The 11,757-nt window shown below is 37.4% G+C and overlaps 1 protein-coding gene across 1 annotated transcript in view; it reads right to left on the bottom strand.

The window, feature by feature from the left end:
- The window catches only part of ctdp1 (CTD (carboxy-terminal domain, RNA polymerase II, polypeptide A) phosphatase, subunit 1), a 110,183-nt gene extending 99,237 nt beyond the window's left edge, over nucleotides 1-10,946 (bottom strand). The window contains exons 1-5 of the mRNA XM_030146794.1: nucleotides 10,437-10,946; nucleotides 6,307-6,390; nucleotides 4,182-4,275; nucleotides 3,908-4,036; nucleotides 1,299-1,449 (exon numbers count right to left, since the gene is read on the bottom strand). Coding sequence (XP_030002654.1) covers nucleotides 1,299-1,449; nucleotides 3,908-4,036; nucleotides 4,182-4,275; nucleotides 6,307-6,390; nucleotides 10,437-10,732 — 754 coding nt within the window. The 5' untranslated portion in view covers nucleotides 10,733-10,946. The remainder of the gene's footprint in view (nucleotides 1-1,298; nucleotides 1,450-3,907; nucleotides 4,037-4,181; nucleotides 4,276-6,306; nucleotides 6,391-10,436) is intronic.
- Nucleotides 10,947-11,757: the final 811 nt, after the last annotated feature.

The raw sequence follows: 11,757 nt of genomic DNA on the forward strand, positions 1-11,757 counted from the left end.
AAAAAAAAAAAATTAAAAAAAATCACTCAAATCTTCCATTGAATGATCTCATGAAAATCCAGACATTGATTTTTTTTTTTTTTTAATATATGCCTTTTCCTATGGATGAGTGAAGCTTGAACTTCAACCTTGTTTGTCACCTCTGCACTAAATAACGCAACTGTTGGCAATTCTGATTACGATAAACCAAAAAAGGATCTTAAAGGAACCGTTTTGGGTATCTTTATATATTTTGCAGCATCATTTCTTTGAGAATCTCTTTTATATACAAGCAGAACAGGTGTAATAACTGAAATATCCCAAGTGAAAATGTCATTAAATATAAGAGAATTGGGTTCTTCATTCACAAAATCAACCATCACTATTAAAAAGTGGTTTCAATGCTCACCTTCTGACTGTGAGCAGAACGAGCAATAATAATTTTCTGATCTTTTTCCCTGAATCTCACAACTCTAACAGCATAGCAACATGACTGGTTGGTTGTAATGATAGTCCTGGTGTGCACAACACCAAAACAGTGATATCAGATTATGTGTGTGATTTCCACACTAAATTCTACTGTACACTGCTCAGAAAACTGCACTTATGTGGATTTCAAGGCCTTCTCTTGGGAAACGCTCAGTCTTAGAAACCTGCTCCTGCACCGTGGGTGAGAGATCATAGATGAATTTTTGGATGAAGCCCTATAGTATGTGTCTGAACATGGGCAGTACAGTCTGCTTTATCCACCACAAAAGCTGTCAATACCTGGAGAGCAGCTCTGAAACAGAACGACCTCCATGCATCGAGGGCCAGTAGTAAAATCCAATTCAGAAGGCATTAAACATTTATCATGTACTATAGGCAGAACCGTGCTGGGCCAAGGCTGTCGTCGTTATACAGAGTGTGATGAGAGGCTGCAGTCTGAATACCAAAAAGATGGTATATAATCATTCTGCCAAGAATTCAATATAATCCAACCTTCATTTAGACACTTTGATATATTTCAAAGTGGCCGACTCTCATCAGCAGTTTGCCAAAAGCCAGAATCAAAATGTGAAGCTTATATTGCACAAACTAGCATTGAATGTATTTTAAAATGACACATGCCTGACAGGAATTAAGTTTGGTTTCTGAGAAATACTGATATAAAGCACTGAATCAACGGAACATAACATGAGCAGACACTTCCCCCTTGTGTACACAGAGAGTAAGCACAAGAAAAGAGGCTAAAAATGTGGCCCTGAATGTAGAGAGGTGATTAAAACTGTACATACACAGTGTGAAAAGAGGTGAATGTAAAACAATGAGTTTAATACCAGCAATTGTGTGCGCATAAAGGCGGCTCCCGAATGTGAAGACGTGCAACTCATAGAGTTTGGCGATTTTCTCCAGGAACTCCTTACAGTGTGGACGTAATCGGGTGTGGAGCATGGGCTCTCCTCGCCCGAGCTGGAAGTGGAAAATGCCCTGGAAGAAAATGACAAAAGAGGGTAGGCAACTATCATTCTAAAAATCTGCTGTGAAAGCCAATGACAGGTTCAAGTGACCAATGCAAAGTACATTCTAGAAATTATTACCAGATCTTTGAAATAGTAAATTAAACAGCCGTCTGATAAAAGTCTGCAACTTCAGGATTCAAGATTTGATGGAAAATTGTTGGTTTTTTGTGTACTTTTGGGCTATTGTACAAGCATCATCTAGGTAACTACTAGAAAAACACAAAAGAAATAATCTTATTGATGAAAATAGTACCAAGACATCCACGTCCCTGTAGTAAATAAATCTGCTTCGTTCTGAATAATCAATGTACCAGTAAAGTAACATCTGCACACCTACTGCACTCACATATTAGGGCTTTATTCCATTCAGGACACCTCAGAACCAAAGAACATATTTTCAGGATCTAGCTGAACCTTTCCATGTCTATGTTATACACCAGTTTTGAGACATTTAAATTATTTTATAATTTCTGCTCTTTTATTGCCTTATTTGACTTGGTACAAACCTTAGATAATGTTGTATTTGTAAGTCTCATTACAGAGGTTTATGCATTCATTCATTCACCTCTCAGAAAACACACTCCGGAAAACCCTGATTTTCAATGGTGCCGAGGTAGAAAAATAGAGTAAATACTGACAGAATGTGAAGCACTAAGCAGTAAAACGATGAAAGAAGACAGAAATAACAGCTGGACAAGTTATTGCCAAAGTAAGTTTAAAAAAAATCTTATAAAAGAAAACATTCTATAGAAATTTTAATGAAAAACAACAGTTAAGGACAAGACTCCTCACTTAGTATTGGGTCTATGTTCTCATATTCCTGTATAATTTGCATTACTGTGTCTTACATACATGCTGTGGCCTTGTTGTGCTCTTGTAAATACATGTAAGAAGGCTAATCAGATGACTGGTAACACCAAAGAATTAAGATGGTCTCTGTGGATATGTTATATACTGTATATGAATAACTGTGCTCAAAACTCATCTGAAATAAAACCCCAGTACAGGAACTACACTGGTGTGCAGATTTTTTCTTTGACGATGTAAACACAACGTACACCTGTGTGCCATGTAAAACACCTTTGATGAAACCAAGTTACGTCTACATCAGCCTGCAGCTCAGTGCTTCCTGAGTAGTTTCCTTTTGGTAATCATTTCATCTGACGGTACAGTTTTCGTAGACTTCCTGAGCTCATCATCAATGACAGCTGTAGTTTTCGGCTTTCTCGCAGATATTAGGAGACCATCTGAACTTGTTCTGTATTTCATTGTTTTCTACCTCCTTCTACATTAAAGATACTATATGTAGTATTTCTACTCCCAAATATCATTAGTGTGAAATATCATTAGTGTTCAGACTAGCTCTGACCTTCTGCCACAGACATCATTATATTAGATTGTAGGTATATGAAATGAAACTATTCAAACAAACAGTCCAATGATTTTACGTGACCACTAGAGGGAGTAGTGAGTCACTCTGACGGCCTCCCATCCCATAATGAGGAAAACTAACACCATGGGCCCTTTGAATAAAGTATCAAAAAGTGACCAGATGGGATGAGAACCATTGAGAAACAACTTTTAGAGCCAAATAAAGTTAGAAAGTGATTGAAGATCACTATTGTTTTCACCACTGGACACAGCTCTAAATGAAAAGGATGGAGTTTGATGCTAAAATCGCAGCTTTTCTACTACACGTGTGAGCTCGATTATGAGGTTTAAGAAGGCATAAAGTTTTGTGGCCATTTGTTGATCCATGGTTCAGACTAAACTGTGACAGTTCTAACACTTCCAAACAGATCTTTAGTGCAGCTACTGACAACACACACTGTACAGAAAACAGGTGATTTGTGGTTTTATTGTGTGTTTTCTGTCTGAAAACAGAGCTAAGCTAACTGAGCTATAATGTCAACTATCAGCTGACCCACACATGAGGAATATAAGACAGTGTTGTCTTAATGGACTGTCAAAATAAGTAGTGTGAGCTTTAATTTGTAAAAGAAAACTTGATGATACCATAATACTGATGTGTGTAAACAATAAGCTTTACACTTTATTCAGTGAGTGATACAGTCTGTGGATACATAGCATTGATCTGTCGGTGGTTTTGGTAGTTGGAGGTGTGTTCTAGTACATGACTTCTCCCTGCTGGTAGGAGTTTGGATATCAGTACTACATAATCTTTTGAATGGTGATGAAACATTAAACTTCTGCAGATTGAACTAGTGCTAAAGTGGTGATAAAATGTTTGTAGAAAAAAAAAAAAATACTAAGCTTGCAAAATGTTTTTGTTCCCAGAGTAGTAGAAATATAAGTGTTTAGGGGCTGGACTACACATATAACAGCTGGAAAAACCAAAAACCTTAAGCACAACTACGTCTTAACACCAACACTTCATGTTATATATTTTCATGAAGGAACACTACCTTATTGGACATTCGTTGGCAGTGCTGTTCAGTGGTGTGGATCAACGTCTGGTCCAGATCCACCATCAGGACCAGCTTCTTGTTGCGGTGCAGTCTCTGCTGGTCTTCTCTGCCCAGCTGTTCTGCTTGCTGTTTAAGGAAATGAGAGAAAACAGTAAAAACCATGGGGCAATGGACTCAGGCTATTGGTACAACGTTAGGTTTCAGGTTACAGGCAGTATGTTGAAATGTCCTGCTGGCCCAGCCTTCCAGGTACCTCCATCATATGACTCACCTCTGAGCTGACCATTAGCTCAGGAACGCTGTGCACCATGGAGACCGTTGCTGTGGAGATGGGAGTTTGCTGGTTCCCATTTGTGCTCTGCAGCCTGAGAGGAAGAAGAACAAAAAAAAAAAAAAGAAAGAGTGGGAGTGATGCATTTTCATGGTTTTTGCTTGCATCTTCTGAGGCCTTGAACGTGTTGCAAGTGAAAAGAAAACGCACCTTTCAATGCAGCACCAATTTACATGTGTCAGATGCAGCAGAAGATCAGGGTATATCTGAGTGATTAAAACAGTACGCTCTGAATACTGCATGCTCTTATATCTTTCTGTCTGTTTTTAACATCAGCCACAAATAAATGCATAAAACAGGGAGCCTGTTGCATTAAATCACCACAACTACCTACATTTAAGTGTTTTTTTTTGTTAACTGACGGCTGTAAATAGCTCAACTTCATCGATCTGATGATAAGAGGAGACCTGAGTTGTACCCAACACATTCTGTAAGACTGTAGTGCCACCTACTGGTAATAAATGACACCTTATAAACCAGAAATACAGTGGGCAGTAGTGTATATTTTTATGAGTGGGTGTATATACAGGTACAAAAATATGTATATGGTTATTAAGTATAGATGGCTATATTTGTGTATTTTGTAATACTTTGTAAAATCTCCTTCAATTAAATAAGTCTATGAAAAAAAAGAAAAAAGAAATTAAGTACAACTTTGAGGAACCTGTACTTCACGTGTATTTTCTGCAGTTTTATACTCATCCTCCTACATCTCAGAGGTAAATGTACTTTCATTGCATTTTATTAATAATGTTTTGTACAGTACATGCACATACATAAAATGTACACATGGAAATTTGTATATTGGCATTTTTTATTTTATCTAGAATTTTAAATGTATTTTTTTTTTAGATTTTTTTTTACCAAGTTGCCTTTTAATTGAAATTGCCGAAGAGCATTTTGATATTTTTTTTAAATTTGCTTTTAAACAATGGCAATAAATCTGATTCTGATTCTACTTTTCACTCGACTGTATTTGTCTGATAGCTTTAGTTCTTTTTCAGATTGCTGTTTTTCAGTCCTTTCCTACCCAAAAATCATCTGTGCATGCATTTCATTTATTAAAGCCTCTAAGACTTGTTATTATAGTATTAAACTGTGCATTAGTTTTCAAATCTAAATCTTCTTACACTTTGGCTTTTGATAACCATGTTAGTTTAAGTACATATGGACTCTTAGTTTTGTTTTGACAAACTGTCCAGTTTAAGTTTAGTGAGGAAATGAGGAAAGCCTTGATTTATAGAAGGTGAAAATGACACAATGAAAGAATGCAAATGCAAATCCGCTGTTTATTAAAAGGTCCCATAATCTGCAAAGCTGTTCAGTTCTAGTACACAATGGACCGTTAACATTGGGCCAAGTTCTATTTAATTTTAATTTGTGTTGAATGGTTCATTGTTGTAAAATGTAACAAAATTACGTTTTTGGTGCTCATTTAGGTTATACCCCTTTTTTATGAATTATATTAATTCTGATTCACAAAGCTCAAAACAGCACTGTTTTAATGCACTCATGAAAAGTCAACTTTTAACAGATGTGCATTTCTCACTGTACAACAACCACTTGATGAGCCTTAATAATATGATGCATGATTGTACAATAAAATACACAACAATAACATAAAGTAGTTAAAATGAGCTCAACCTTAAACATCTACAACTGAAAAATGCAACATAAACATCAGTGCAGCAGTAACATAAAAACATAATAATATAAGAAGATGAATACACTGACATTTTACTTTTGGTTTTCATAATTTAACTACATTTTTCTCATAATACTCTTACTCTTTGCTTACCTTTTATGTATCATTACTGATATTTTGTTGGTTGATTTGTTTTGATTTCACTGTCTACATGTTCAAAATAAAGATTTCAATCAATCCAATTGACAGAAGGGCGCCACCAGGTACAGGAGTGGATAATTTGACTCAAAATCAATCAAAAACTTGTAGTGGAATCATTTAGCAGTGTGCCTAATTTTTAAGGAATTCCAACACTTATTCCACCTGCTTTTTATAATAAAGTTGCAGAGGTATAAACAACAGTATGTGTGCATTACTTACTGTGTCAGATCCTGGCCACACTCAGCACACAGGCCTTTCATTACTATGGGATGACTGCATTCCTCTATTCTGACAATGACACCGCTGGAAAAAAAAAAATACACACTTTAAACACAGTAACAAATGTAAGGACATACCGATACACATGATATCAGACCTTAAGTTTTCATGACAATGTATCAACTCCAAAAACTCTGCATTGTTTTATGTGTAAACCCTGATTACTAGACAGCAGTGTTGTAATCTGTCTTCAGCGGTTGGTTCCCTAGAAAGTACCGTTGCTATGTTCGATATAACAGAGATTTATGACAGTTGACAGTTTTCCTCAAATTAGATTTAGGAACACTGGCAGAACATTGCCTCGCTTACAGTATTGGAATATATCAAATCACAGAACACAAAGCCAGTACCATCCCACTACTCAGACAAAAAATCTAATCATTTTTAAACAAACAATGATTTATGTATAATACATCAATTAACTACAAGAAAACGTCAAGACAGATAGAGGCAGGGGTTGATGGTTCATGCAAAGGTGAGCATTTTACTCTAAATATTCACTCCATCAAGCAAAACCTGCTCCCCATATATGCAGGTACAAAATATTTTTATTATTAATATGACCAATAATTCCTATTATCATCATCATACTATAAATAAACACATCACAAAAGACAACCTGAAATGTATTAAATAAGAAAAATTAATCTACATGTGCCATGTGGTACTTCTCTGAGTTTTGTAAGTGACACCTCATGACAAATTATTACAATGTCACAGAATATGATAAGAACTTACATTTCTAAAATTAAAATTACATTTCACATAACAATACACAATTATTTGTTGTTTTGAACATGCTGTGGTTGTGGAAATACAGCACAAAATACAAAGCTTTTGTGCAGTAAACAATGGAGGGTAGTACAAAATAGAATTATGATAAAAATCAAACTGAGTAGAAATTAAGTGCACTGGTCACACAGTGGATATAAAGTCTACACACCCCTGTTCAAATGACAGGTTTGTACGATATAAAATAATGAGACCAAGTTAAATACAGTCGCGGAAAAAATTATTAGACCATCAAAAGTCATCAAAAACAATGGTTATGAAATCAAGTACTAACTGCTGTGTGACTCATGTGACTAAAACAGACAGACAGGCATGGAATGCCTAAAAGCACTGTTGTTATCAGCACAATGCCATAGCTATTGATGTAAGAACTGAAGTGATTTGGTTATTATCAAGAAAACCATGGAAAATGGTTAGATATCAGCTCTTGAATTAAACTCTTATGAGCTATTTTTGTTATCATTATATTTCTCTAAACAAATGCACCTTTAGTTGTACCAGGCATTAAAATGAACAAGAAACTGAAGAAAACAAGGGTGGTCTAATAATTTTCTCTGTGACTGTAATTTCAAAACTTTTTCCACCTTTAATGAGACCTATAACCGCTACAACTCAATTGAAAAACAAACTGAAATCTTTTAGGGGAAAAATAAAAAATTACATTAACCTGGGTGCATAAATATGCACACCCTTAAACTATTACTTTGTTGCAGCACCTATGGCTTTTATTACTGCACTCAGTCTTCTTGGGTAGGAGTCTGTCAGCATGGCACATCTTGATGTGACCATATTTGCCCATTCTTCTCCATAAAAATGCTCCAAATCTGTCAGACTGCGAGGGCATCTCCAGTGCACAGCCCTCTTCAGATCACCCCACAGATGTTCAGTCGGACTCCGTTCTGGACTCTGGTGGGGGACATTCCAAAGCTTTCATCCTCTTCTGGTGAAGCCATTCTTTGGTTGATTTGGATGTGGGCTTTGGGTCACTGTCATGCTAAAAGATTAAGTTCCTCTTCATCTTTATCTTTCTAGCAGAAGCCTGAAGGTTTTATGCCAACACTGACTGGTATTTGGAACTGTTCAGAATTCCCTCCACCTTGACTAAGTCCCCAGTTCCAGCTGAAGAAACACAGCCCCAAAGCATGATGTTGTCACCACCATGCTTCGCTGTAGGTATGGTGCTCTTCTGGTGATTAGCAGTGTTCTGTTTGTGCCAAATATACCTTTTGAAATTACAGCCAAAAAATCCAACCTTTGTTTCATCTGACCATAACACATGCATTTGGGAGATTGAGAATGTTTTAAAAAAAATTTAGCCAGGCTCGGGTACTTTTCTTCACAAGATAAGGCTTTCATCTTGCTCCCCTACCCCATAGCCCAGACATGTGAGATTGTTGTCATATGTACTACATTGCAAATATTTGCTAGAAATTGTTGCATCTCCTTCAGTGTTGCTGTCGGCCTCTTGACAGCCTCCCTGACAAGTTTTCTTCTTGTCTTTTCATCATTTTTGGAGGGATGTCCAGTTCTCGGTAATGCCACTGCTGTGCCATATTTTCTCCACTTGATGATGACTGTCTTCACTGTGTTCTATGGCACATTTAATGGCTTGGAAATTCTTTTTTACCCTTCTCCTGACTGACACCTTTGAACAATGAGATCCCACTGATGCTTTGGAAGCTCTCTGCGGACCATGGCTTTTACTAAGATGTAACTACAAAAATATCAGGAAAAGCCTACTAGAACAGTTCAACTTTATCTGGGGTTAATCAGAGGCACTTACAGTGGTGGCAGGTGTGTGCTGACTACCATTTAATAAGAGTTTAAAAGTGATTGGTTCATTCTGAACACAGCTACATCCTCAGTTATAACAGGGTGTGCACACTTGTGCAACCGCATTATCTCAGTTGATCATTTTTAATTCCCCTCCCTAAAAGAGTTCAGTTTGTTTTTCCATTGCGTTGTAGAGGTTATCTGTTACATTAATGGTGGAAAAAGTTTTAAAACGATTTATCTTGGTCTAATTTTTTTCATATCACAAAAACCTGGCATTTTAACAAGGGCGTGTAGACTTTTTATATTCACTGTGTGAAATCATAGTGTGTCAATTTCAATTACAATGACTGATAATTAATTTAAAGAAGGGAGGAGAGTAAATAAAATTTTACTTTTTTTAGTTGATGGCTAATTAAATAAATTAATTCATTTACTTCACCAGGGAAAACTCACACAGATTAAAAAATAATACATAAATCTCTTTTTAAAGGGTGTCCCATCCAAGATAGGCAGTAGCACAACTAAGTTACAAACAAGGTAGCAACCAGACAAACTTATACACAGACATCTGAAATATAAGTCAAATGTTCACAAAATTACATACATTTTAATAAATACATTTAACTGAAATAAATGTTCTGTTTTATTGGTTTGCTACTTGGGCAATTTGTTCATTAGAAGTATCCTTGAAATAATCTACTCCATTAGTTTAATCAGAGGACAAGGGTTCTTTAATGTTTGAGCTCCATCTATGACATGCACTATAAAAATGCAGTCTATACTTGCAGTATGTGTGGATATATCACAAATAATATATCATCGCAATATTATCAGGCATTGCAAAATTATCCTTACACAACGCAGGCCTAATTTTAAAGTTCTTAGGTATGCACTAGAGTAGATCCTGGTTTATTTCAGTTTCTCAAAACAACCCACTGGGCCAACAGAAGTGTTTTCATCAACGACTTGTTTAAAACTGAGTTGAAACTTGTGTTTGTGTCAAAGTAGAGTCAAGATAAATGACACAGGACAACGCTTCATGTACTTTACCTTCAAAATAAAAGCCTAGGTTAGTTACAGTGTACATGTTTCAAGTTATTTTTTGATTTCCCGTACGCTAAGCTCACATTTTATCAACATGTGCTCTTAAAACCGACGATACTACAGATCTTCACTTCCCCAGGAGGCTCACAAAACAAGTACGTGCCTCTTGAACTTGACTTGAGCTTTATTTTGGAGGTAATCGTAAAGACGTGCTCGATTATTTTGACGCACTTGACGTTGGCACGAGCGGACGCTTTGAGTGTTGCTTTGGGTTAAGCTAGCAAACAAGCTAACGATACCTTAGCCCTCCTAGCTCGTTAGCTAGCTAACGGTACAGTGTGAGAGAAGCCAGCGGCTGTCAAAGCGTTGGGGAAACTACAGCTGGCATGTTACCCCGGCTCTCCAGGCAGGGACCAAGTCAGTTACATTAACCTGCTGCGGCAAACACAGCGACTCACCCGGGTGGTATGACTTGTCCAAGTTGACAGCATAGCTCCTTCACTACTCCAGCACGGTCCGATTTCACCTTCTTCTCTGGTAGTCTAGTACTCTCTGCGCCCTTCTCTTGAGGTATAGGAGCACACAACGCTAGCACGGAGTCCACGTTTATAAGAGACCCGGGTTTGACTTTCCATTCCAGCAGCCGTAGAGGAGAAGCCCCGCTCGGCCAGCAGATATCCGCCACCTGCACCGCGGGGCCCTCCGCTGCTGCTGCATCGCCGCCACCGCCAGAATCTGCAGGAGGATCGTCCATCTGTTCCGCACTCCCCAGAAAGCCCTGCACTTTTACACAAACGGTCCGCCTAAAAAGAAGCCCACTAGACCCGGTAATGTGCAGATAATGAGGGAAACGTGCAAACCATCCACACAACAGCGACAATTAAAACAAATGTGGTTCCAATCTGAACCCAGTAGCTGCTACAGTCAGCTTCGTTCGCTCTTCCCGCCCGTAAACAGGAAAACGCAACACTGCAGCGACGCGACTGTCTACAGCATCCGGTAGAAACACACATACTTACATCAAAAACACACACCCGCACTTCAGTTTCAAAGTAAAACTCACAACAAAACACAACAACCTTGGTTAGCAGGAATGTCATTATCATTTAGCAGTCACTGTTTAACTTCATGCATTATATCATTATCTATTTGGCTGCTCAGACTGATGGTTCTTAACAGTTTTAACAAAACATCCTCTTGTTTCTTACATGCATTTCCGGTGTTGTTTCTGCAAACTATCCAGCTTGGCAGTATTTCACTGACAGCTCTCTTGTGACCCCAGACACACATGTTCAGTCCATGTCAGAGTCGATAAACATGAAACTGGTGTCAAGATATAATAATAAAAATGATAAATAATAATAATTTAGTTGCAATAATTACTAACAAAGGGTTTATAATGAACCCAACTGACGCCATGTTTATTCTAGAGGAGCTCTGTGGGACTCCTTGAGCTCAGCCATCTGATGTAAGATGATGTAACACAGAAATAATATTTGTCTCATGTGACAGACTTATTAGTTGGGTGTGTTTTGTACTAACATCTACCAGGATATTGTTCATCCAAAGCCTCCCTAACGACCAACAGCCAAAGTGTGTCATTAAGTCAGGACATGTTTAGAGTTATGATCTATGGCAGGGGTGTCTAACTGAGTTAAGTTCAGGAGCCACATTCAGCCCAATATGATCTGAAGTGGACCGGACCATTAAAATAATAACACAATAATATTTAAATAACGTCTAATCCAAACATTTTATGTGTAACTTCTGTATTTTAGA

The sequence above is a fragment of the Sphaeramia orbicularis genome, chromosome 11 (assembly GCF_902148855.1).
Source record: "Sphaeramia orbicularis chromosome 11, fSphaOr1.1, whole genome shotgun sequence".
NCBI lineage: Eukaryota > Metazoa > Chordata > Actinopteri > Kurtiformes > Apogonidae > Sphaeramia > Sphaeramia orbicularis.